Here is a 21,748-nt window from a genome sequence, read left to right on the forward strand (position 1 = left end):
TCCTGCTAGAGCCTACGTGCACTTGGAGCCAGGGCTGCTTGAAGAGGGCTGGGCTCAGAGCAAAGCCAGAGCTGGCAGTGACTTACGTGAATGTGCAACCTGGGAGAAAGTGGGTCCCAGCCAGGACCAGGAGCAGGAGGGTCCCCAGGGAAGGGCAGCCTGCCTGACCAGGCAAAAGAATAGAACTAAAAGCCCAGAGGAGAGATGCAGGGAACCAAGTAAGGGGGAGAGGGAAGAGCTCTGAGGGAATGGCCCAGGCCCAAAGGGGGTGAGGTGTTGGGAAATATGAGAGATGCAAGAGGACTGAAGAGAGCCACATGGTAGCCCTGCAAGACGAACAATGAGCACCTCCTAGTGATCCAAGCACTGCCCCTGCTACCCACATATGCAGTAAGACAATCCAGGAGGAGGCGTAACTAGTTAGGACAAGAAGGAAGATGTTTTGTTGTTGTTTTTTAAAACCCTCATTGATCTTAAAATTATTTTGATTCTTTTAAGATCAACCCTCATTGATCTTAAAATTCTTTTGCTGATTATAAAAGTAATAATCAAGTTTGCCTGCCATGTAGATAGGATACATACAGGGATGTACAGCAAAATAAAACTGGCAAGTAAACAAAAAAGTGACTGGTAGGTTGAAACCAAAATGAGAAGCTGAGAATGTGGCTAAAAATTGATTCTTAAGGCCAGGTGCGGTGGCTCACACCTGTAATCCCAGCACTTTGGGTGGCCAAGGCGGATGGATCACCTGAGTTCAGGAGTTCGAGACCAGCCTGGCCAACATGGTGAAACCTGATCTCTACTAAAAATACAAAAATTAGCTGGGCGTGATGGCGCGCACCTGTAACCCCAACTACTCAGGAAGCTGAGGCAGGAGAAACCCTTGAACTTGGGAGGCGGAGGCTGCAGTGTGCTGAGATTGTGCCATTGCACTCCAGCCTGGGCAACAGGGCAAGACTCCGTCTCAAAAACAAAAAAAAAAAGAACTGTATTCTTAGCTTGGCAAAGCAGTCAGGAGCCATCTACGTTTTCAAAGGAACATTCAGGGGAATTATGGCCTCAAATACAGAACAAGAGATAAATAATGTGCACGTTCACTAGTGTGGCCTTCTCCAGGTTCCCAGTGCCTAGACTCAGGAAACTGTTTGGGTGACCTGGCGATGTGCCCAAGCTAGTCTCTCAAGTGTGGTCAGATTCCCTGGACTAAATCTATTATTGTCTCCTTTGACCCATGTCACCACCTGGGTCCTTCCAGTCATGCTTCTTCTGGCAAAAGTGACCATGCCCCTCCAACCCAGGCTGTCTCCTGGCAGGACCCCATGAACCTTGCCCTGATATTGCTTAGGCCTGGTCATGACAAGTAGTAGGGGTTTAAAGAGGGGGAGGAGGAGAAACGGATCTGCCTAGATCTATCCCTGCACCTGGATGACAAAGGAGACTGGGACTTGAAGGGACTGCTCTCAGAATGGAAGACAGGCCCACAGAGACTCCTATGGTCTCGGACAAGGTCTACTGCACAGGCTTCACCTTGGCAGCCTTCTCAGGGCAGGGCGGATATATTCCAGGGGGTCCAGATCACCAGTTGCAGTTTCAGGGCAACAGAGCAGGTCACTACTGCTCCTTTCCCTCAGTTTAAAAAATAGCAAAAAATGCCACTGCTATCAGGTCCCCAGGTAGGGGCCAGCCCTGCTTTTTGATGAACCTTTCGTGAGCAGACCCTTTACAAACCCAGCTGTAGATAGAACCGTCTTGGTGGATTGCACTTACAATCCACCCTGCTTGATCAGGTTCCAGCCCCTGTAGATCTTGCCTCCCACTACACTGTCACTGGCCCACTAAGCTCTGGCTTCATTTTGAATATCCCAAACTTGTCCTCTCCTTTGGGATCCTGAGTTTGCCACCCTCTTTGTCCAGAATGTTTTTGCCCTAGGTTTTCACAGACTGACTTCTTGCCATTCAGAGCTCAGCCCAAATATCACCTGTCCAAAGAGGCCTGCGTCTTCACCCAGTTACTTTATCCCATTCCCTATTTTGCTTTCTTCATAGTTCCTATCATGGGTTTGCATAAGTAAGCATGACTTTTACCTGTCAACTTCTTACCTGTTTTCCCTACTAGAATATAAGCTCTGTGAAAGCATGGACTGTGTCCTCTTGCCACCATGTCTCCAAGGATAGTACTGGCACCCAGGGGATGCTCAATAGATGAATGAATGAAGGCTCAATAGTTACAAAGCCAACTTACAGAAAAAGAGAAGCCATTTAGGACTGCACAATCTATTAATACTTTCTAGGGCACAGGTCTCCTAGACCAGGGGCCCCCAACTCCCAGGCCACAGGCTGGTATCAGTCCATTGCCTTTTAGGAACCAGGCCACACAGTAGGAGGTAAATAGTGGGTGAGCAAGTGAAGCTCTGTCTGTATTTACAACCACTCACCATCACTTGCATTACCGCCTGAGCTCTGCCTCCTGTCAGATCAGCAGCGGCATTAGATTCTCATAGGAGTGCAAACCCTATTGTGAACTGCGCACATGAGGGATCTAGGCTGCACGCTCCTTATGAGAATCCAAGGCCTGCTGATCTGTCACTGTCTTCCATCGCCCCCAGATCTAGCTGCAGGAAAACAAGCTCAGGGCTCCCACTGATTCTACATTATGATGAGTTGTGTAATTATTTCATTATATATTACAATGCAACAATAATAGAAATAAAGTGCACAATAAATGTAATGCACTTGAATCATCCCCAAACCATCCCCATCCCCAGTCCGTGGAAAAATTGTCTTCCATGAAACTGGTCCCTGGTGCCAAAAAAGTTGGGGACCACTGCCCTAGACTGTCTTAATTCTCTTCTGCTGTCCATTTGTTTTGGGGGTTTTTTGGTTTAATCGGTGTCTCCCTCCAGAAGTAGGAAGGAGAAACACAAGGTAAAAGAGGAGACAAAGTTTATGAGGAAAGAGCTGAAAGTATCTTGAGAAGTTTTTAATGTTTGAAGCCATTTTTCTTCCTATATCCATTAATGAATGGCTAATATTGTTTTATTTGCTTTAAAAGGACTACCAAGCTCTAATCATAGGGTTTATTTCTTTTCCAGAAAGCGGATGTTAGTGCTGTTAATCAAAAGCCTTTGAATCAAGGTCATATGATTCCTAACAGATTATTTCCCTCACAACATGTTTTTGTCTCATAGCAACAAATCATATCATTAAAATCACCAAGGCATGTGGGCTAAGTGTTTGATTAGCTGTAACTTTCATTTCAGAAACGGCCACCTGTGGTAAAAAGTTATGCCAGCTTATGTGAGCAGATGAAAATGATACACCTCATCAATTTTTAAAATTAGGGTACTGACAATATAATCCTCCATGCTGTCCTTTTATTGTTGAAAACAAAGGAAAACTGAGTATCAATGGATCAATAAAAAATGAGCGTTCCCTTTTGTAAGTGGAATCTGACCAGCTTTGTCTGGAATTTGACTGGTTGTATGGAAAAGTTTCCTAAATAGGCTGGACATGCCTGTAATCCTAGCACTTTGGGAGGCCTAGGTGGGTGAATCTCTTGAGCCCAGGAGTTTAAGACCAGTCTGAGCAACAAGGTGAAATCCCATCTCTACAAAAAAAAAAAAACCAAGAAAAATTGCTAAATAAAAACTATGTTTATCAGGTAAATGACCATCTTTTTCACTGCTAAAGTTTTAATCATTTTTTTCCAATTACTATGACGAAGCCTTGCTAATTTACTTCGGTACTATACATGTAAAATAATGGCTAACATTTATTGATCACTTGCTACATGTCAAGTACTGTTCTAAGTTCCGTATTGAGAATTATAGAGTTCAATTTTCCATTTTCGTAAAGAAGTTTAACTCAGAATAAAAATCCAGATTCCTCACCATGGCCCATCCAGCCTTCATCTTCTAGCACACCATTCTCTCCTTGCTCACTCTGCTAGGCCCCACTGACTTGCTTTTGGTATCTTAATGATATCAAGCTCCTTGCTTCCTTAGCTCCTTGCTTCCTTGACCTTCTCATCTTTTAGGTTTCAGCTCAGATGTCTGCTTAAAGAGACATTCTCTGGCCAACCTATTAATGTCTGTTCCAACAACCAGTTACTTCCCTTATAGCACTTATAACTTGTCATTCTGTTTTTGACTTCTACTTCTTATCCAACTCTCCAGTAGACTGTGAATTCCATGAAAACAAGGAAGGTGTATGACTATTTGCTGAATAAATTGATAAGTGGATGGACAGGTTCTGTTTCCAAATTTCATTGACTCCCTTCTTTGCTTCCCTCCCAGACCAAAAAAAAAAAAAAAAATGGCTTTTCCAAGGCTTCACATCACAAAGACTCTACTCGTGATTAAGGCTCACTCCTTTCCCCAGGAAGTAGAGAACAGATTTCTTTTTATTCATTCAACAAATATGTATTGAACCTCGATGACCAGGCACTTGGTGAACAAAGATAAATAGGATACGGTTCCCTTGGAAGTAGCTCAAAATAAATGGAGAGAGAAAGAGAAAATCTGTGTGTCTGTGGGTGTCTGTTTTTAAACACAAACCCACACTAGTTAGTGTGTGAGAAGGGGAGACATATGAGTCGACAGCCACCTACTTGAGAATCCCTGTTCAAAAATAGCTTCCCTGCGGACTTGTCCCCAGTGCCTACAGTTCCATCAAGAGAGTTTATTCTGTAGGAGCGGGGAGGTGGATGATGTGATAGACAAATGATTTGCTAGCATGGTAACTCCTCAGTTCAGAGGCAGTGTTAATCACAAAGCAAAAATGAAAATCTTGCACAATCACCAATGGGCGCCCAGGACTGTATGTTATTTGTCAATCCTGTGATCTTCTTGGCCTGAGTACACACGATCTTCATGTTACTGAGCTTTTACCATTTGGAATGTGTAAACCAAATCCCAAATGAGGTTTTCCATTTATCAGTCACAACATGCAACATTTTTCTTCCTTATTAAGAATGGTATTAAAAGAGTTTATGAGAGAGAAATAAAATCTGATTTTCAAGTTGTCAAAAAAAATCGTGATATAATGCAATCAGTTTAGCCAGGAAACAAAATGGCCAATATAAACTGTTGCAGGAACTCCCACAGCTGTAAGCAGCTGTGGTTCCTGAAAGGCAACTCCTTTATCATTTCTTCCATCTGGTTTTTTTGTGCATGCATTCTAGCATACAAATAATCCCCTATTTTTTTTTGGTCCACAGGTACAATTGTACCCATGTACCCATAATTTTATTCTATTCAGTCTCCTTGGTAGAGAAAGCAATAATTTTATAATAAAATGAGGACTCTCTAGACTTAATTCTCTCTTTTCCCAATATATTTGCATCATGAATTTCATTGGATGGCACAGCCATGAACTCCATGCTGGTGACCTTCAGTGGAAGGATTCGGAGGCAGCAGGAGGCCGACTTCTCCAGGCGGTGGGGTGAGGAGAAAACATAGGCTTATTCCCTTTCTTATTTTCACCTACTTTGAAAACTTTTTTTTTTTACATGAAAGGGTGACCAATAACCATTTTTGCTTTAACTTGCAAAAAGCTTAGATATGCAATTTGCATGGTGATCATTATTTATTTATATATTCATTAATGGGTAAGGAAGTAATGCTCTTCTAAAGCTGAGTAGAGCCACGTAGCCATGGTTTCCAACTGCACAAGCATCCCTTAGGTGAACAGCTCTTTTGAAGTGGTTTTGTTAGCAATTAAGTGCAGTTATAGCCCTGACATGAAACTAAGCATTTGTACGCCTGCCCTGAATGCTTAAAATCTGTGCCAGTGAGTGGGATCTGGAAGTAGAGGAGCACCCTGCAGAACTGGGCTGCAGGATGCATTTAAATAATAACAATAATAACTAAAAGCTGTTAGTATTGAGGGCTTACCACCAGCCAGCCACTTTCCTAGTGCCTTTAATACATTATCTCATTTAATCCTCACAGCAACCTTCGTGGGACTCATTGCTCCTGGAGGCCTCATAAATATTCTAGGGCTGCAATGCCCTGCAACAAAGCCATCAGCACTGGCAACCCTGACCCTCTTCTCTGTGGTTAGATGGGAGCCAGGGCCAAGGGACATGCAAGGTGAATTGGGGCGAGCTTGCCTTCTGTACGCGCTCAGTTTCCCTTTGTTCTTTTCAGTTTTTACTCATTTCTTAATTATAGAAGTAATACTTGTTTGCTATTTTTATTTTTATGTTTTCTATGTGTTTTTTTGTTTTTAAGACTGAGTCTCATTCTGTTGACCAGGCTGGAGTGCAGTGGCGCGATCTCAGCTCACTGCAACCTCCACCTTCCAAGTTCAAGTGATTCTCATGCCTCAGCCTCCCCGAGTAGCTGGGATTACAGGCGCCCACCACCATGGCCGGCTAATTTTTGTATTTTTAGTAGACAACATTTCACCATATTGGCCAGGCTGGTCTTGAACTCCTGACCTCAAGTGATCTGCCCTCCTCTGCCTCCCAAGGTGTTGGGATTACAGGTGTGAGCCACTGCACCCGGCCGCTTGCTATTTTTAAAAATCAACAAAAGTATGTGAAATTAGAAGCAAAATATACCTGTCTCCTCTTAATTCCCTGCTTCCCTCCCCACCAAGATCACCACTAGATCCTTCTAGACTTAATATGTACATATAAACGTATATAGTTTTAAAACAATAAACATGGATGGGATCATCACTGCAGCTCTTGCCTTTGAACTTAATCTTTTTGATGTCAGAATGTGTATTCAGTGCAACATGGGCCTAGTAGTCCATTGTATACATAAATCACAAATGACTTATCTGGCCCCTTATTGATAGGCATTGTAATTGTTTTTGTTTTTACTCTAATGCAACAATGCTTTAATAAACATTCTTGTTCTTGTATTTGTATATGCTTGTTTAATGATTCTATAGGATAGATTCCTATAAGTGAAACTGCTGGGCCAAAGAGGAAGCACATATAAAATTGTGATAGTGAAATTGCCTTCTGGGAGATTGCACCAATTTACACTCCTATCAAGAGTGATTGGGAATATTCATTTCTCTGTAACTCCACTAACACTGCATGTTGTCCAAGGTTTTTATTTTTGCACAACTAATCAGGGAAAAGGTATCTTGAAGAATTTTGCACTTCTTAAATCTAATGATGTTGAGTTTGGTTTAATTCTCATATTGGCTATTTGTGTATCTTCTGTGAATTATTCCCCTCTCCTATCCCCGTTCTCTCCCCTCTGCCTTTCAACACCTCTTTTCACCCCCAGGATCCTAGATGTCTCTCCCCAACCCCCTAACAGAAGGAAATAATACAGAGAGCAAGGGGATGGTGAAATGATGAAAGAAAGCAGGTCCTGGGGCAATAGAGACAAAAAGTGTTCTCAGTCAGGAGTGTTTGCCTTTTAAAGGAGCCTGCCCCAACGGGACAATGCTCACCTCCAAAGACTAGATTGCCAATGGCACCGTTTCAGCTCCAACAACAGGAAAAGTATTTTCCATGGGAAGTAGTTTCCAGGAGGTCCTGGGGCCTTCATTATAACATTGAGTCAGTGCTTTTTTTGTTTATCACAATGAGGCTTTCCATTGTTAGTAGTCAAAGTCAGCTGCTTGGGACTGTATCACAAAGCCTTAAGTATTCACAGTTCTTCGCATTAATCTAAGGAGTTAATCAGAAGTGCAGTTAAAAACATATGTATGCAATGCTTGCCATAGCATTGCTTATTGGATCAGAAAACTGGAAACTATTTGAAATGTCCAACAATAAAGAATAGGTTCATAACAATTTGGTAGATTCATCTGATGAAACACAATGAAGCAGTTTTAAATGATTCTGGAATAAGTACTCAGTGTCACTGCAAACTATTTTAATTTTAGATTAAAAATATATGCAAAGAAAAAAACACTGAAAATTAATATGTCAAAACCCTAATAAGGAATTCTATTTGGGTGACAGAAATATGAAAACTTTTTCTTTTCTTTTTTGAACTTCTGGGCATATTTTAATTTTGGGAGTGACCAAATATTATAATGATCAGAAAAATTATCTTTTTTTTTTTTTTTTTTTTTGAGATGGAGTCTCATGCTGTCGTCGCCCAGGTGCAATCTCGGCTCACTGTAACCTCTGCCTCCCAGGTTCAGGCAATTCTCGTGCCTCAGTCTCCCGAGTAGCTGGGATTACAGGCGCCCGCCACAACACCTGGCTAATTCTTTTTGTATTTTTAGCAGAGACAGGGTTTCACCATGTTGGCCAGGCTACTCTCAAACTTCTGACCTCAAGTGATCCACCCACCTTGGCCTCCCAAAGTGCTGGAATTACAGGGGTGAGCCACCGTGCCTGGTGAAAACTTACCTTTAAATACAGATAACAGAATGTTAAAAAATAGTTTATGGTATTATTCTCACAAATTATTCCTTTTAAACCTGGCAATCACTGAGAAATACAGCCTTGACCTTGCCAACATTCAGTTCTCAGTGATTCATACTTAAGGGAATCCACCACCACACCCACCCTATGACTGGGTGCTTAGAGCAGGCAGTGGCATCCATGCACTCGCACTCTGTTGACTTCCCAACATTTATACACCACGTCCCAGTTTTAGGCATCAGGGGCTCTTTCTCCCCCTCCAGCCCGAGGCCCCATTCTCCTTATACCCTCCTGCTTCCCCAGCCCCTGCCCTCATTCCTGATCTCACACTCATTCTTACCTATTTCTTCCAAGCATCTTCTAAGTTACATTTCTCTATCTCCTCTTTGTTTTTTTTCTTTTTTGAGTTATGAATTACTGTGTTGCTCTCTTCACTTTAGGAAGCTTTATACTTAGTATACATGTACTAATATGTAAATTATGGTTGATTACAGCATTTGTAATTATTTCTAGAATTTATTTTAAAGCTGCACATCAGGTCTTTGGTCAGGCACTTCTTACACTCTTTGAACTACTTTCTGTCCAGTGTTTATTTGCTAAGAAAAATATCACACCTCACAGCCTTGTGTTTCATCTGTAAAGCCCTTTTGTTATTTTCCAGTGACCTCAGCGGAGATTTAACACCAAGAATGGTGGTAGGAAAAAAAAAATGGTGATAGAACCTTTTATCTCAATCTAAGACTTTATCACTTTCAGAGATGCTTACTGCACTGATACATATTACTATTTCAGAAGTAGTTTATTGAGAGTCTAGTATGTGCCAGACACTGTGCTTAAATCCTGGGGAATTATGAATTGAAAGTACACGTTTGCGTTTGCAGATGCGCAAAAGTTTGCAGTCCAGAAGGAGAGGAGACAAGTACATAATTAGATGCCATGCTGGTGTTAGGTGTCCCAGCAGGGCCAGAGCAGGAGGGAGACAGAGGCCCTGAAGGAGAACGTGATCTGGGGAGGTTTCCAGAGGGACACTCGAGCTAAGTCTCAAAAAATGTGTATGATGGCGGTTGCATAACTCTGTAAATATACTAAAATTTATTGAATTTTGTATTTAAAATGGGTTAAGGATAAACCTTACAGTATGTAAATTAGATCTCGATAAAGCAGTTTTTTTAAAAGGTGTATCGAAACTGGGTCAAACACACCAGAAGGAGAAGAACATCGCGGAGAGAGAGAAGAGCCTGGCAAACGCATGGAGATGTGAACCATCGCGACAAGCAGGAGGACTGCCAGTCTTAGAGTGGCTGGAACGTAGGGTAGCTGTGGATGGTGCAAGTGTCCAAAAGGGTTTAAGCAGCAAAATCACAGAAGCAACTTCATTTTCATGTAATGGCCCGAATCCCAGAGTCTCAATGACATTCTGGGCACCTTCTGGTTTTTTGTTTTGTTTTGCTTTGTTTTTGACTAAAAGCCCTTTCTCTGCCAAGTCTAAGATGGGGAAGAAACATGACGAGAAGGAAGAACCCATATGCCCAAAGATCAGAACAAAAAATACATTTTCTAGAAATCATTTGGGTCATCTCTCTGCTTCTAGGCAGGTTTGTTAAACTAACCCAGACAGAGGAACCTGTTTTATCCTTAAAGGTCCCTAGAGAAGGAGGCTCCAAGTGGGACAGGCTTTAGGCTAAGAAAAAGCATTCTCTGAAGGCCGTTTGCAAATCCAACCACACATGGAAAGCCCCTAAGAGAAGCAGAATGCCCTCCCTGCATTCTGACCTGTTCATGCCGGTCTAGTGACACGAAGCATTGATGTGAGGCCCTTGTTTCTTCAGTCACCCAGCCCAGAATGCCCAGAGAAGGTAAAGATCACTTACATGGCACCTGGTGATCAGGACTTCCAGGACAATGGTAATGATAGTTCCATGGAGCATGTGAAAGATTGGGAGGCAGCATCTGTGCACATGCTGGATACCTCTGAGGTTCAAACTGAGGGAACTCCCTGGACCTGAGAGGTCTGGGGAGGTCCTGGGGGTAACACACGGAGGTGAGGGGCAGGGGCCTTTCCAGCTGCCTGATGCCCAGGACATCCTGGGGCTGGGAATCATATCCCGTGTCTATGGTTGGCAGATCCAGGCCTGCTCGGTTCCTGTGAGGCTGGGCCCGTTGCACCACCTCCTGGCTACCGCCCAAGGAGTCTGCTGAGGCATTAGGTAAACTTTGGTCTGATTTGTCTGAGTCATGGCCAGTGTCAGGAGAAGCCGCTGAAAGCTGAGATCCCAGCCATTGATTACGTTTTTCCATAAATGAAAACTGATGCTCTGCAGGGAGGGCTCCAACCACAGACTCAGACTCAGGCTCACTGACTGCAGAACACCCAGAAGGGAAAGCTTTGCGCAGGCCTGGGTGTCTCCTGCAGAAGCTGTCTTCACTGTCCTCCAGAACTTGAGTGCACAGGCAGGTGACCAGCTGGGATACAGGCCGCTGGTGATTTGCAAGTTTCAGGGTTGAGTGAGCTTGAGAAAAGTCTCCGGAGGAATTGTGAGGCACTGTGGGTGCAGACAAGCTGTTGGGTGCCATGTTCCTTATATTTGGAGCAGGTGGTTCTGATTCCTCTTCCAGGGAATATTCTGGGATTGGTTTCAGCAACTGACTTGGGTATGGTTCTGATTCATCAACCTCCACAGGAATGCTTCGGTTCATTCTAGTTTCTGGAACAAGAGAAAACATGCCATAGCCTTAGAAGACAGATCAATTCTTGGAGTCCTCACTTTATGACCTTAAGGGACCTCATTCAAGATGTGGTTTAAATTAACAGTGAGACACCAATGTGCTTGCAAAGCCCTAATCACATAAAATTGTTTACTTATCCTCCAGGCAAAAGCACTAATGCTTATTAAGATATTTTATCTTGAAGGCAATTCAAAGAATGTGATTGGACCATCCTGTGGTAGAAATCGTTCACCAGCAAGGGGAAAACACAGATGAAAATCAACTGCCAAGTATTGAGGAAAGAGAAATTATCATAATGTGGGCTGCTTCGTGTGTGCTTGGAATACATGATGAAATAAATCTTAGTAACTGATATGGAATGATTGCTAAGATATATTGAGTTTTTTTAAAAGCCAGGCGCAGAGCAGTGTGCATACTATGCTGCTATTTTGTGTGAAAAATGAGAGAAGAATGTGTGTTTGTGTGTGCGTATCTGCTTGTATATGTGTAAGCCGTGTGGAGGATATACAGACATTGCTACACTGGTTGCCTTTGAGGATGGAATTAAGCTGAGGGAGAGGAGTGGGAGGAAGTTTTCACCTTTTGAACTTTTATAATTTTGTTGCGTTTGACTATTGCCTAATTTTAAAAAATAAAAGTTTTTTTTTAAGCAAAGAAAGCAAGCCCAAGTTTAAAACACATTGAAAAAAGGTCAGAGTGACATTTTCTACCAAATTTTAGGTCATTTGGAGGACTTAATTCCCTCTGGGCACTATGCCTGCAACAAAGGTAGCCATGACCATCTGGTTTGTGATGTAGTTGAACCAGCAAGGCTCGCTAAACTAGACCTTAGCCTGCAGAGCATTTATCCCACAGTCCAGGCAATATTGCTTTTAGCTGTAAGAAGAACTCTTAATTAACCTAACACAATGAGAAAGAAAACCAGCCTCCTGTCATCATTAAACTGATTGAGATGATGCCTTGACTGCAGGGGGAGGAAGAAGGAAGAAGCAACTGGGGGTTTGCAGGAGGCTGCAGGGCAGATGTCGTAAAAGAGCAAGCAAGCGAAAAAGAAGAAATCCCAGAGGGTTATTCTATGCAAGGCTAGTACACAGCATACTTCAAATACCAGAGAGAGAAAAGGGATTGTGTCTGGATTTAAAAATTCCTACTTTGGATCCATGTCGCATTTCAACCACAAACATTCACTGAGGGCTCACTGTGCCTAAAGTCAGGTTACACAAATTATGGTTCTAAGACAAGTTTCGGAGAGCATGAATTCACTTTCTCTTGCACCTTGTACCCAATCCAATGGGATCAGGACAGCATGCATTTTGAAATGCTCCCCTTTCACACAGATGGGGCCAGCAGTTTGTCACCAAATGTACTTAACAGCCTACAGAAAGATACCTCTCCACTCCCTGCCAAATGAATGCTCTTTGACATTCTTCTCCCACTTGATATCGAACTTACCCACCTGCTGCACAATGACCCTTGCTCTGTTTTCTGACACAACAGAAAACTCAACTTCTAATTTCGGGCTGGCCTTCCCTCCTTCCCTCCATCTCTCCCTTTCCCTATCCTTGTCCTTTTCAGGCTGTGTATGTCCTCTGCTCATTGGCTCTGCAGAAAAGGAGACCTCATCAGCTAAAGTGATCAGACGTTATAAAAATGAACAAGAGCCTACCCAAAAAACCCGTAAATATCGCAACTTTTTATTATTTAAAAAACGTTTGGCCGAGCGCAGTGGCTCAGGCCCGTAATCCCAGCACTTTGGGAGGCTGAGGCGGGTGGATCACCTGAGGTCAGGTATTCCAGACGAGCCTGGCTAACATGGCAAAATCTCCTCTCTACGAGAAGTACAAAAATTAGCTGGGCGTAGTGGCATGTGCATGTAATCCCAGCTACTTAGGAGGCTGAGGCAGGAGAATCGCTTGAACCTGGGAGGTGGAGGTTGCAGTGAGCTGAGATTGCGCCACTGCACTCCAGCCTTGGCGACGAGCGAGACTCCATCTCCAAAAAAAAAAAAAAAAAAAAAAAATTCACCATTTTTTCCCTTTCTTTCTTGCAATTTTTCCACAGTTATGAAATTGGATGTGCCATACAACATGCTCTTCAGCTGGTCAGAAAACAAAAGTATTTTTTCAAGGCCTGGCTGACTGTTGTGTCATCTTCCACATGCACTTGTGGGCCCACAGCTGAACAGGAGGCAAAGAGATGCAAAAAGCGAGCTGACTGGCAGGAGGACTAATTCCTGTCCTCTCTTTATTGCCATGGGATTCGCTTTCAATCCTCACTCTTCAGGTACAACTATTTCCATTCTCCCTGGGTTTTCCAATGTGAGTACCTTAGAAGCGCTTTTCTACCCAAAGAAAAAAAAAGTTGCAAATTCTACTCTTCTAGCTGAGGAGCCATCTGGGGGCTTGGAGGAGGCTTTAAAAAAAAGTGATGAGGGCAGTCATCTCACATAAACTGGAAATCTGAGGTCATCCTCTGGTGGGAATTCTTCTGTTAAAACTGGTCTGGGGCTGGGCGTGGTGGCTCACACCTGTAACCCCAGCACTTTGGAGGCTGAGGCAGGAGGATTACTTGACCCCAAGAGTTCAAGACCAGCTTTGGCAACATAATGAGACCCTGTCTCTACAAAAAATTGAACAAATTAGCCAGGTGCAGTGGCGTGCACCTGTAGTCCCAGCTACTTGGGAGGCTGAGGTGAGAGGTCACTTGAGCCCTGGAGGTCCAGCCTGCAGTGAGCCGAGATCGTGCCACGGCACTCCAGCCTGAGTGACAGAGCAAGACCCTGTCTCAAAAAATAAAAATAATTTTTTAAAAAACTGGTCTGGCCAGGCATGGTGGCTAATGCCTATAGTCCCAACACTTTAGGAGGCCAAGGTGGGTGGATCACCTGAGGTCAGGAGTTCAAGACTAGCCTGGCCAACATGGTGAAACCCTGTCTCTACTAAAAGTACAAAAATTAGCTGGGTATGGTGGCAGGCACCTGTAACCCCGGCTACTTGGGAGACTGAGGCAGAAGAATCAATTAAGCCTGGGAGGCGGAGGTTGCAATGAGCCGAGATCACGCCTGTTGTACCCCAGCCTGGGCGACAGGAGTGAAACTCTGTCTCAAAATAAAATAAAATAAACTGGTCTGAAAAGGAACACCTGACTTTTGAGTATTTAGTAAATAAACCTGGCATGGCAAGAAACAACTTCTAATAAAACTATGGAATTAATAATCTTTAAAAAACAAAGTGGACCCTGGTGTTTCAAACATGTCACTATCAAATACTCAAACAGCAGATAATTACAGAACTCAACTATGTGTCCAACTCAATGCTGTGTATCCCCCTTCTGACTATAAGCCCAACTGAAATAGTTTTAATACTTTTTAAATAACCACAAGTGATACAAAATTTAAGAGGTACCAAAGGGTATGCACGCCGGGTGCCATGGCTCATGCCTGTAATCCCAGCACTTTGGGAGGCCAAGGCGGGCAGATCGCAAAGTCAGGAGTTCGAGACCAGCCTGGCCAACATGGTGAAACCCCGCCTCTACTAAAAATACAAAAATTAGCCGGGCATGGTGGCGGGTACCTGTAATCCCAGCTACTCCAGAGGCTGAGGCAGGAGAATTGCTTGAACCCGGGAGGCGGAGGTTGCAGTGAGCCGAGATCGTGCCACTACACTCCAGCCTGGGTGACACAGCGAGACTCCATCTCAAAAAAAAAAAAAAAAAAAAAGGAGGTATGCAGTGAGAGATAATCACAGTGATTTCTGAAGACACAGAAAACATTCTTCCTACCTTCAAGTTGCTGTGATCCAGCCTAAGAGAGGAAACTAACATGCAGAAAACCCACGACTGGCGTCCCAGGGCCTTTGTGCTTGTCGCTCCCTCTTCATGGAACACCCTTCCCCCACACAGCTGCATGGCTGGCTTCCTTTCTCCTTCAGGTCTTTCCTTGGCTGTCACCTCAGAGAGGTCTCCCTGGTCGCACTCCCTAAAATGTTTACACTCTCCTCTCATTCCCATCTCCCTTCCATGCTTTACCTTCTTATCCAGCAGTTATCACTGTCTTATGTATTACCCAAATGTATATGATATACACAAATATCTAATAATCTCTTATTTGCTCATCACCTCTCCCTTCTCCCAGAATATAAACTTCCTAAGGGTGCAATTTTCTCTTTTCTTTTTCTTTGTGATACGGGGGTCTTGCTCTGTCACCCAGGCTGGAGAGCAGTACCTAGATCATGGTTCACTGCAGCCTCAAACTCCGGGGCTCAAGCGATCCTCCCACCTCAGTCTCCCAAGTAGCTAGGACTACAGGCGCACGCCATCGTGCCTAATTTTTTTTTCTTTTTTTTCTGAGACAGAGTCTTGCTCTGTCACCCAGGTTGAAGTGCAGTGGCACGGTCTCGGCTTACTGCAACCTCTGCCTCCCGGGTTCAAGCGATTCTCGTGCCTCAGCCTTCTGAGTAGCTGTGATTACAGGTGTGCGCCACTGCGTCTGGCTAATTTTTGTATTTTTAGTAGAGACGGAGTTTCACCACGTTGGCCAGGCTGGTCTCAAACTCCTGACCTCAGGTGATCCGCCCGCCTCAGCCTCCCAAAGTGCTGGGATGACAGGTGTGAGCCACTGCGCCAGTCGGCGTGCCTGACTTTTAAAATTTTTTTGTAGAGATGAGGTCTCACTGTGCTACCCAAACTGGTATTGAACTCTTTACCTCAAGCAGTCCTCCCACCTCAGCCTCCCAAATTGCTGGGATTATAAGTGAGCCACCACACCTGGCCTGGGGGCATGATTTTTGACTGTTCTGTTTACAGCTATATTCTCAACACCTAGAACTGCACTTGGCACATAGTAGGTGCTCAATAAAGATTCATTGAATGAATAAATAGTTGATGCCTATTTCAGAGAGGGGACAGACAGGTCCATGTAGCTGGATCAGTGACAATGAGAATGTTGTCAACAACAATGTTGGGTAGCAAGGAGTATCTGGTGGGCCTGGTCCTCAGAGTTCTTAAAATTATGCCACATAGGTGACCCTTCCCTCTTCTTTTTTTTTTTCCTCTCCAGAACATTAAGTGCCCACTACGTGTCAAGCACCCAAGTTAGGTCTGGGCCATGCCCAAAGGTCCTGCCCATGGGCAGGATTGACCACAACCCTCACTTGCAGAATAAAGGTGATGCCATCAGCCAGTGTAATGGGAGCATCTGCTCTTATTCCAGGCAGGGAGATGCTGGTCTTTGTGCCTCTGCAGAGCTCCACCTAGAACAGAAAAGGGTGGGGCACGCCTGCCACTACCACACAGGCCCCTTCCAGCCCCAGACCCCTGTCTGAACTGGCAGAAAGTGGGCAACCCTGCCAACTCTCCTGAGGCAGTCATAGAGAACAATTACAAATGCCACATCAGGGGGCCACAGACAGATTAATGGGTTATGTCAGGGATGGCAGTTTTATCTGTTTTGTCTTTAATGTCAATAGTGTAAAAATACTAAACATTAAAAAACAATCACTCAGTATCTCACCATTGTATTTTTAAAATACAAAAAAAAACCATTCAGCAGAGGGTGAGAGCCTGTACCCTGGGTAAGCATGGGTGGGCATGAACTGGGGACAGAGGTGAGTCCTGGGGACATACAACTGGATGGAACAGCTGTGCATGTGAGCCTGGTTCTTGCTTGTTCTGACCCAACCCATTTTTCTGTCTTTCCTTTTTTTTCCCAGGCTTTCTCCGTATTTACGTGCTTGTAACTCTGGCATGACCTTTGTTCCAGTCTCTACCAGAGGGTGGTGCCTGGATTGAAGTGGAAAAGCCGTTCTCCAGCCATGACCCAGGGAGCAAGCACTGACTCCTCAGGGGAACAGGAGACCTGCCAACTAGGACCCTGGGAGCCTCCATGCTGGCAGTGCCCTGGGTCATCTCAGGCTCATCAGCAAATCCTGGGGGGAGAGCGGGGCTGGAGGGCGAAGAAACCCAGGAGAGTTCCTGGCTCAGAACCCCTCTCTGAGGCTCCCGATACAGAGCCCAGGCCCCACACCCAGAGACTCTGAGTATTTTTGTTTATTGTATGTAAAATACTAGTGTATTTTTGTTTAAGTCTCACGGGTAAACAGGTTCTCTCATACTTTGCCAAGGGAAATGTTATCTGTGCAATTTGGCAATAACTATCAGAATTTTAAAAGCTTATGCCCTTTGACCTAGTAATTTCACTTCTAAGAATTTCCCCTGCAGAGATATGTATATCTTGTATGAAATGAAGAGGCTATGAAGACAGGCAACGCCACAGTGTTTATAATAGCAAAGACCGGACGCAACCCACATGTCTAAAGGTTCTGATTTTTAAAACTGTAGTATATCTGTACAATGAGCACTCCACATGCTTTAAGAATGAGGAAGGGCTGTGTGAACTGAAATGGAACTATCTCTAAGATGTATTAAGTTAAAAAAACTCAAGAGTAGCACAGTGTGTAGGGTATGCCATCATTTGTATGATATAAGGTCGTATATCTGCCATCTCAAATGAGGAACAGTGGTTGACTCTGGGAAGGGAACTGGATGGCTAGGAATGGGGTAGGAAAGAGGTTTGCTTTTCAGAACATTTTATACCATTTAAGTTTTGTAACAAGTGCATCTATATTGACTTACAAGATAAAAAATGAAAAGGAAAGGCTCCGCTAGTGATTCTGATGCTCACAAAGATTAAGAACCAATGCGAATGAGGAACTCCTGAGACCACCCAGGACAGAGTGAACATATCTCTTCAAATATCAAAAACCATTCAGCAGAGGGTGAGAACACGTGCCCGGGGTAAGCATGGGTGGGCATGAGCTGGGGACAGAGGTGATTCCCAGGGACATACAACTACCTTGCCCTCCTGGGATGAGGTCTTCCTCCCACCTTAGCCTCCCATATTGCTGGGACCACAGGCATGCACCACCATGCCTGGTTAATTTTTTTTTTTTTTGTAGCGACAGAGTCTTGCCATGTTGCCTAGGCTGGTCTCAAACTCCTGGGCTCAAGCGATGCTTCCGCCTCGGCCTTCCAAAGTGCTGAGATTACAGGCGTGAGCCACTGCACCCAGCCTGACAGTAGCTTTTAATCTCTGGACTCTCATCACCGTTTGGACTGTGAGCTGTGGTTCTAGCTCTTGGATCTGACGGGCATTTTCCCTCAAATCTGTCAGTTTCTCTCTCCAGGTTCCTCGCTTTGTCTTCCTTTATGCCCCTCGGGCCTGAGACCTTTCTCTGGGCTTCTCTACTCTGCCCCGAGCTGCCTAGTTTTGCGAATAATGTCACATCCAGATGTCAGCAGCCCTGATGTCCATGTGACAATGCTCCCTTGGTGTCCCAGTGACAGATTTTCCCATGCTTCACCCTCTCTCTTTTTTCATTGTTTTTCTGTACACAGCTCTTAGTCAAGCCCCTTGAGCTGCCTCCAACTGTTTGCTCATGTCTGTTCCCAGCAATCTTTTCCTCTTCTAGCACAATCTTCCTTAACTTACTAGTTTTTTGAAACAGAGCCTATTAGTCTTCACAACGCTACCTTTCTGATCTCACAGTTCATCAAAAAGCTTTTCCTCCCATCATGCCTGCCTCCCTTTCTTCAGGTCCATTAGACTCCACCGTGGCCCGTGTGGGAAGCAAGTCTCTCCCAGGGCACACATGAACAGACTTCATGCCCACATCCACAGTGAACAGTGGCTTCTGCCTTCCAGATGGGCTTACCCTAAATTAACACATATTCCTAGGATGTGGGAACATATCCAATACTTAAATGCACAGGCTCTGGGTTCAGACTCCCTAGGGTTAAATTCTCCCTGTGCCGGCTAGCTGCATGATTAGATTTGTGATCTTGACAAAGTTACCTGACGTCTCTGGGCCTCACTTTTCTCATCTGCAAAATAGGGAAAATAGCAGCACTTCTCCATAGGGGTGTGGTGAGGATAAAGAGCAGATGTAAATAAAGTGGTGAATGTAGAGCCTGGCCCATATCAAGCTCTCAAAAAGCAATGGCCATTTTGTTATTGTTACCGCAACTACAACTGCAGTTATTATCTGGCTTCGGAGCTCTCTTTTTAAAGACAGTATTCCCTGGTTTTACACCCAGGTGCTAATACTATTCTATGAAGCTAATGTAGAGAGACCATATCTTTTTAACAAACGTGTATATATGAGTCATTTCCGGCACATTTGATACACATCATCTCGTTTTGTCCTTAAAACAAGCCTAGGCCATAAGGAGGGTAAGTGTCACCACTTTGCCATTCCTGTTTTACAGAGGCTTAGACACATTGAGAAGCTTTTCCACAGTCACTTAACAAGTTATGGGTGAAGCCATATCAAGCCTTTAGATCTCCAAGCTCTTTCCATTAAACCATATAAATCAGGGGTTGGCAAACTTTTTCTGCAAAGGGGACAGATAGTAAATAGTTTAAGCCTTATGGGCCACATGCTGTGTCTGTTTCATATTCTGCTCCTTTTTTGTTTTTATTTTTTTTAAGAAAAAACACTCTTTAAACATATAAAAACCATTCTGAGCAACAGGCTGGTGCTAAAAACAGGTCACGGTAACCACTGGCTCCAGGGTTGTAGTTTACTGTTGATATAGATTGTATGCTGATAAGCCAAAATACAAACCTAATGAAACTGACATACTTAAGCAACTTTACTCTTTGTTAGCAATCATTGTTAATATTTATTGAATGGTTACTATGTGGGAAATGCTGTTCCAAGTGTGATAGATATATTAACTTACCTAATCCTCACACCCACTCTAATTTCATAGGTACTATTGTCAGACTCATTTTACAGACAGGAAAAGCAAGGGATAGAGAAGGTAAGTAACTTTTCCAAGGTCACATGGCTATTAAGTAGCAGAGCTGTGATTCAAATATAAGCAGTTTGGCACCAGACCCTGTGCACTTAACTGCTTGCATCTCAGTTGGGAGCACTGACTGGTTCAGCTATTGGGAAGGAAGAAAGGGGATGGCGAAGCCACATAACCCCTAGGAGATTCTGGAATAAATATGCTTCAGAGCCATTCACCTTGAAGCTGAGGAGGCATGGAAGCAGGTCACCTGTGTTCTGTACAGCATCACCAGGCTGGAAATCTGCCATGGCTTTCCTTCATGCCATTACAATAGAGGATACAGATGAGGCTGCAGAGGCATCTTGATTTGAGAAAAGCATTTGATTGGATCTCATTAAATTTTAATCATAAACTGAATTCAAAATAAATTGAAAACTGGTTGACAGAGCACCAACAAAGGGTGATGATAAATGGTGATGCATCTAGAGGGGAGCTATCTTCCAGGGGACAACTCTAAGGCAAGGACGGATGGGATTTAATGAAGGTGTTATGTCCCCAGAAGAAGACAAATAGCGCAGCAAGGAACAGAGGAAGGACAGGAGTGAGCAGCCTGAGTAATTAATAAACCATATTAACAGCTCCTCCATAATCAGGCCTTGGTGATCACAACTGCTTGGATTTTTTCTTAAGCTTTCTTTGAGTCAGGAATAGGTTTGAAGAGTCCTGGAGACACACAGCATGAATATTTCAGGTGGACATTAAAAAGAAATCTATAAATTTACAGCTGGGAGGATCCTGAGATCTACTTTGGATCAGAAACTTTCAATTACAAGATTCCCAAGGCCTTACTTCATTCCCCAGAGAGTAATCTTTTTAATAAATGTCCAAAAGTCATGGATTTAAAAAAAAATCTGTAAACTCATTAATGTCCTTTGTTTCCTGCCCAAATGCATGCAAACTTTAATAACACTGGTTTGCTGAGTGGAAGGTTGGTTTTGAGTGAACTGTTTGGCTCAGATTCAAACTCCAGTGAACAAATACTTCCAAGTTTACTTGCAGAATTTCCCATACAGAGAAGTTCTTCCACTGGGCTTGCCAGAGGATTTGAAACAGTGGCGAGCCCTGGAAGGAAGGGAACATTTACTGGCCCTTGGACATAAACCCAGCACAGTAAGACTCCATCAGGCTGAAAGCAGTGCAGTATGAACCGACCTGATTTGAGGACGTTTGCTCTGGGACTCCTCTGAGCTACTAAATGAGGAGGAGAAGGACTAATGGGAACGCACTGACTCCTTCACATTAGAAGTTATAATAAACATTTAGAGAACAACCTCAAACCAGCCCATGTTGTTTTTTTTTCTGTCGTTGTCATTGTTTTGGTTTTTGTTTTTTTGTTTCTTCAGATAAGATGGTTTCTCTAAGCACATGTGTGATCCCTAATTCAGCCACAGCCACAGAGTGAAGGAGAGGAAGGGGTAGAAAGGAAAAATCAAGAGAAGAAGAGGAAGGGAGAGAAAGGAAGGAAGGAGAATGGGAGAGAAGTAAGGAAAGTGGGGAAACGCTGAAGGATTTTTTTGTATTTGCCTTTTATTGGTGTAGAAGAGACACTTACTGTAATTTGTATGTAGTGCTGGGTATGAGAAGTGGCAGTTAGAAGGGAAGGGAAAGAATGAATATAGGTGAAAGGTAAGAGTGTCATAGGGTAAGCTGGGAGGCCAGGAAGAGTTTGGACAGACAGCTCAGAGTAGGAAGAGTTCAGAGCGGGGAGGGAGACCTGTTGACTCTGGGAAGGAGAAAGGGAAAAAACATTGGCATCCTGACTGCGGGGAAACAATGAGGCAGCGGAGAACAAGTATCCCTCATTGCTGAGGGAACTGCCAA

At 43.9% G+C, this 21,748-nt stretch overlaps 1 protein-coding gene and 2 long non-coding RNA genes across 5 annotated transcripts in view; 2 read left to right on the top strand and 1 right to left on the bottom strand.

The window, feature by feature from the left end:
- Window positions 1–13,279, top strand: part of LOC129472171 (uncharacterized) — a 119,976-nt gene extending 106,697 nt beyond the window's left edge. Inside the window, exon 2 of the long non-coding RNA XR_008653845.2 lies at window positions 13,136–13,279. This is a non-coding gene — a long non-coding RNA (uncharacterized lncRNA). The remainder of the gene's footprint in view (window positions 1–13,135) is intronic.
- The window catches only part of TRAF3IP2 (TRAF3 interacting protein 2), a 43,108-nt gene extending 22,665 nt beyond the window's left edge, over window positions 1–20,443 (bottom strand). For 2 of the 3 annotated variants that reach the window (XM_063631064.1, XM_063631059.1), the window contains exon 1: window positions 10,219–11,048. In XM_063631064.1, the coding sequence (XP_063487134.1) occupies window positions 10,219–11,044 (826 nt within the window). In that variant the 5' untranslated portion in view covers window positions 11,045–11,048. Of the gene's footprint in view, window positions 1–10,218; window positions 11,053–20,103 lie in introns of those variants that run through there. The other variant, XM_055261302.2, reaches the window with a different exon arrangement.
- LOC134735585 (uncharacterized) lies at window positions 16,786–21,204 on the top strand. Its single transcript, XR_010118812.1, has 2 exons — window positions 16,786–17,866; window positions 19,844–21,204. It is a non-coding gene; the product is annotated as an uncharacterized lncRNA (long non-coding RNA).
- The last annotated feature ends 544 nt before the right edge of the window (window positions 21,205–21,748 follow it).

This window comes from Symphalangus syndactylus, chromosome 2 (genome assembly GCF_028878055.3).
Source record: "Symphalangus syndactylus isolate Jambi chromosome 2, NHGRI_mSymSyn1-v2.1_pri, whole genome shotgun sequence".
NCBI classification, from domain to species: Eukaryota; Metazoa; Chordata; class Mammalia; order Primates; family Hylobatidae; genus Symphalangus; species Symphalangus syndactylus.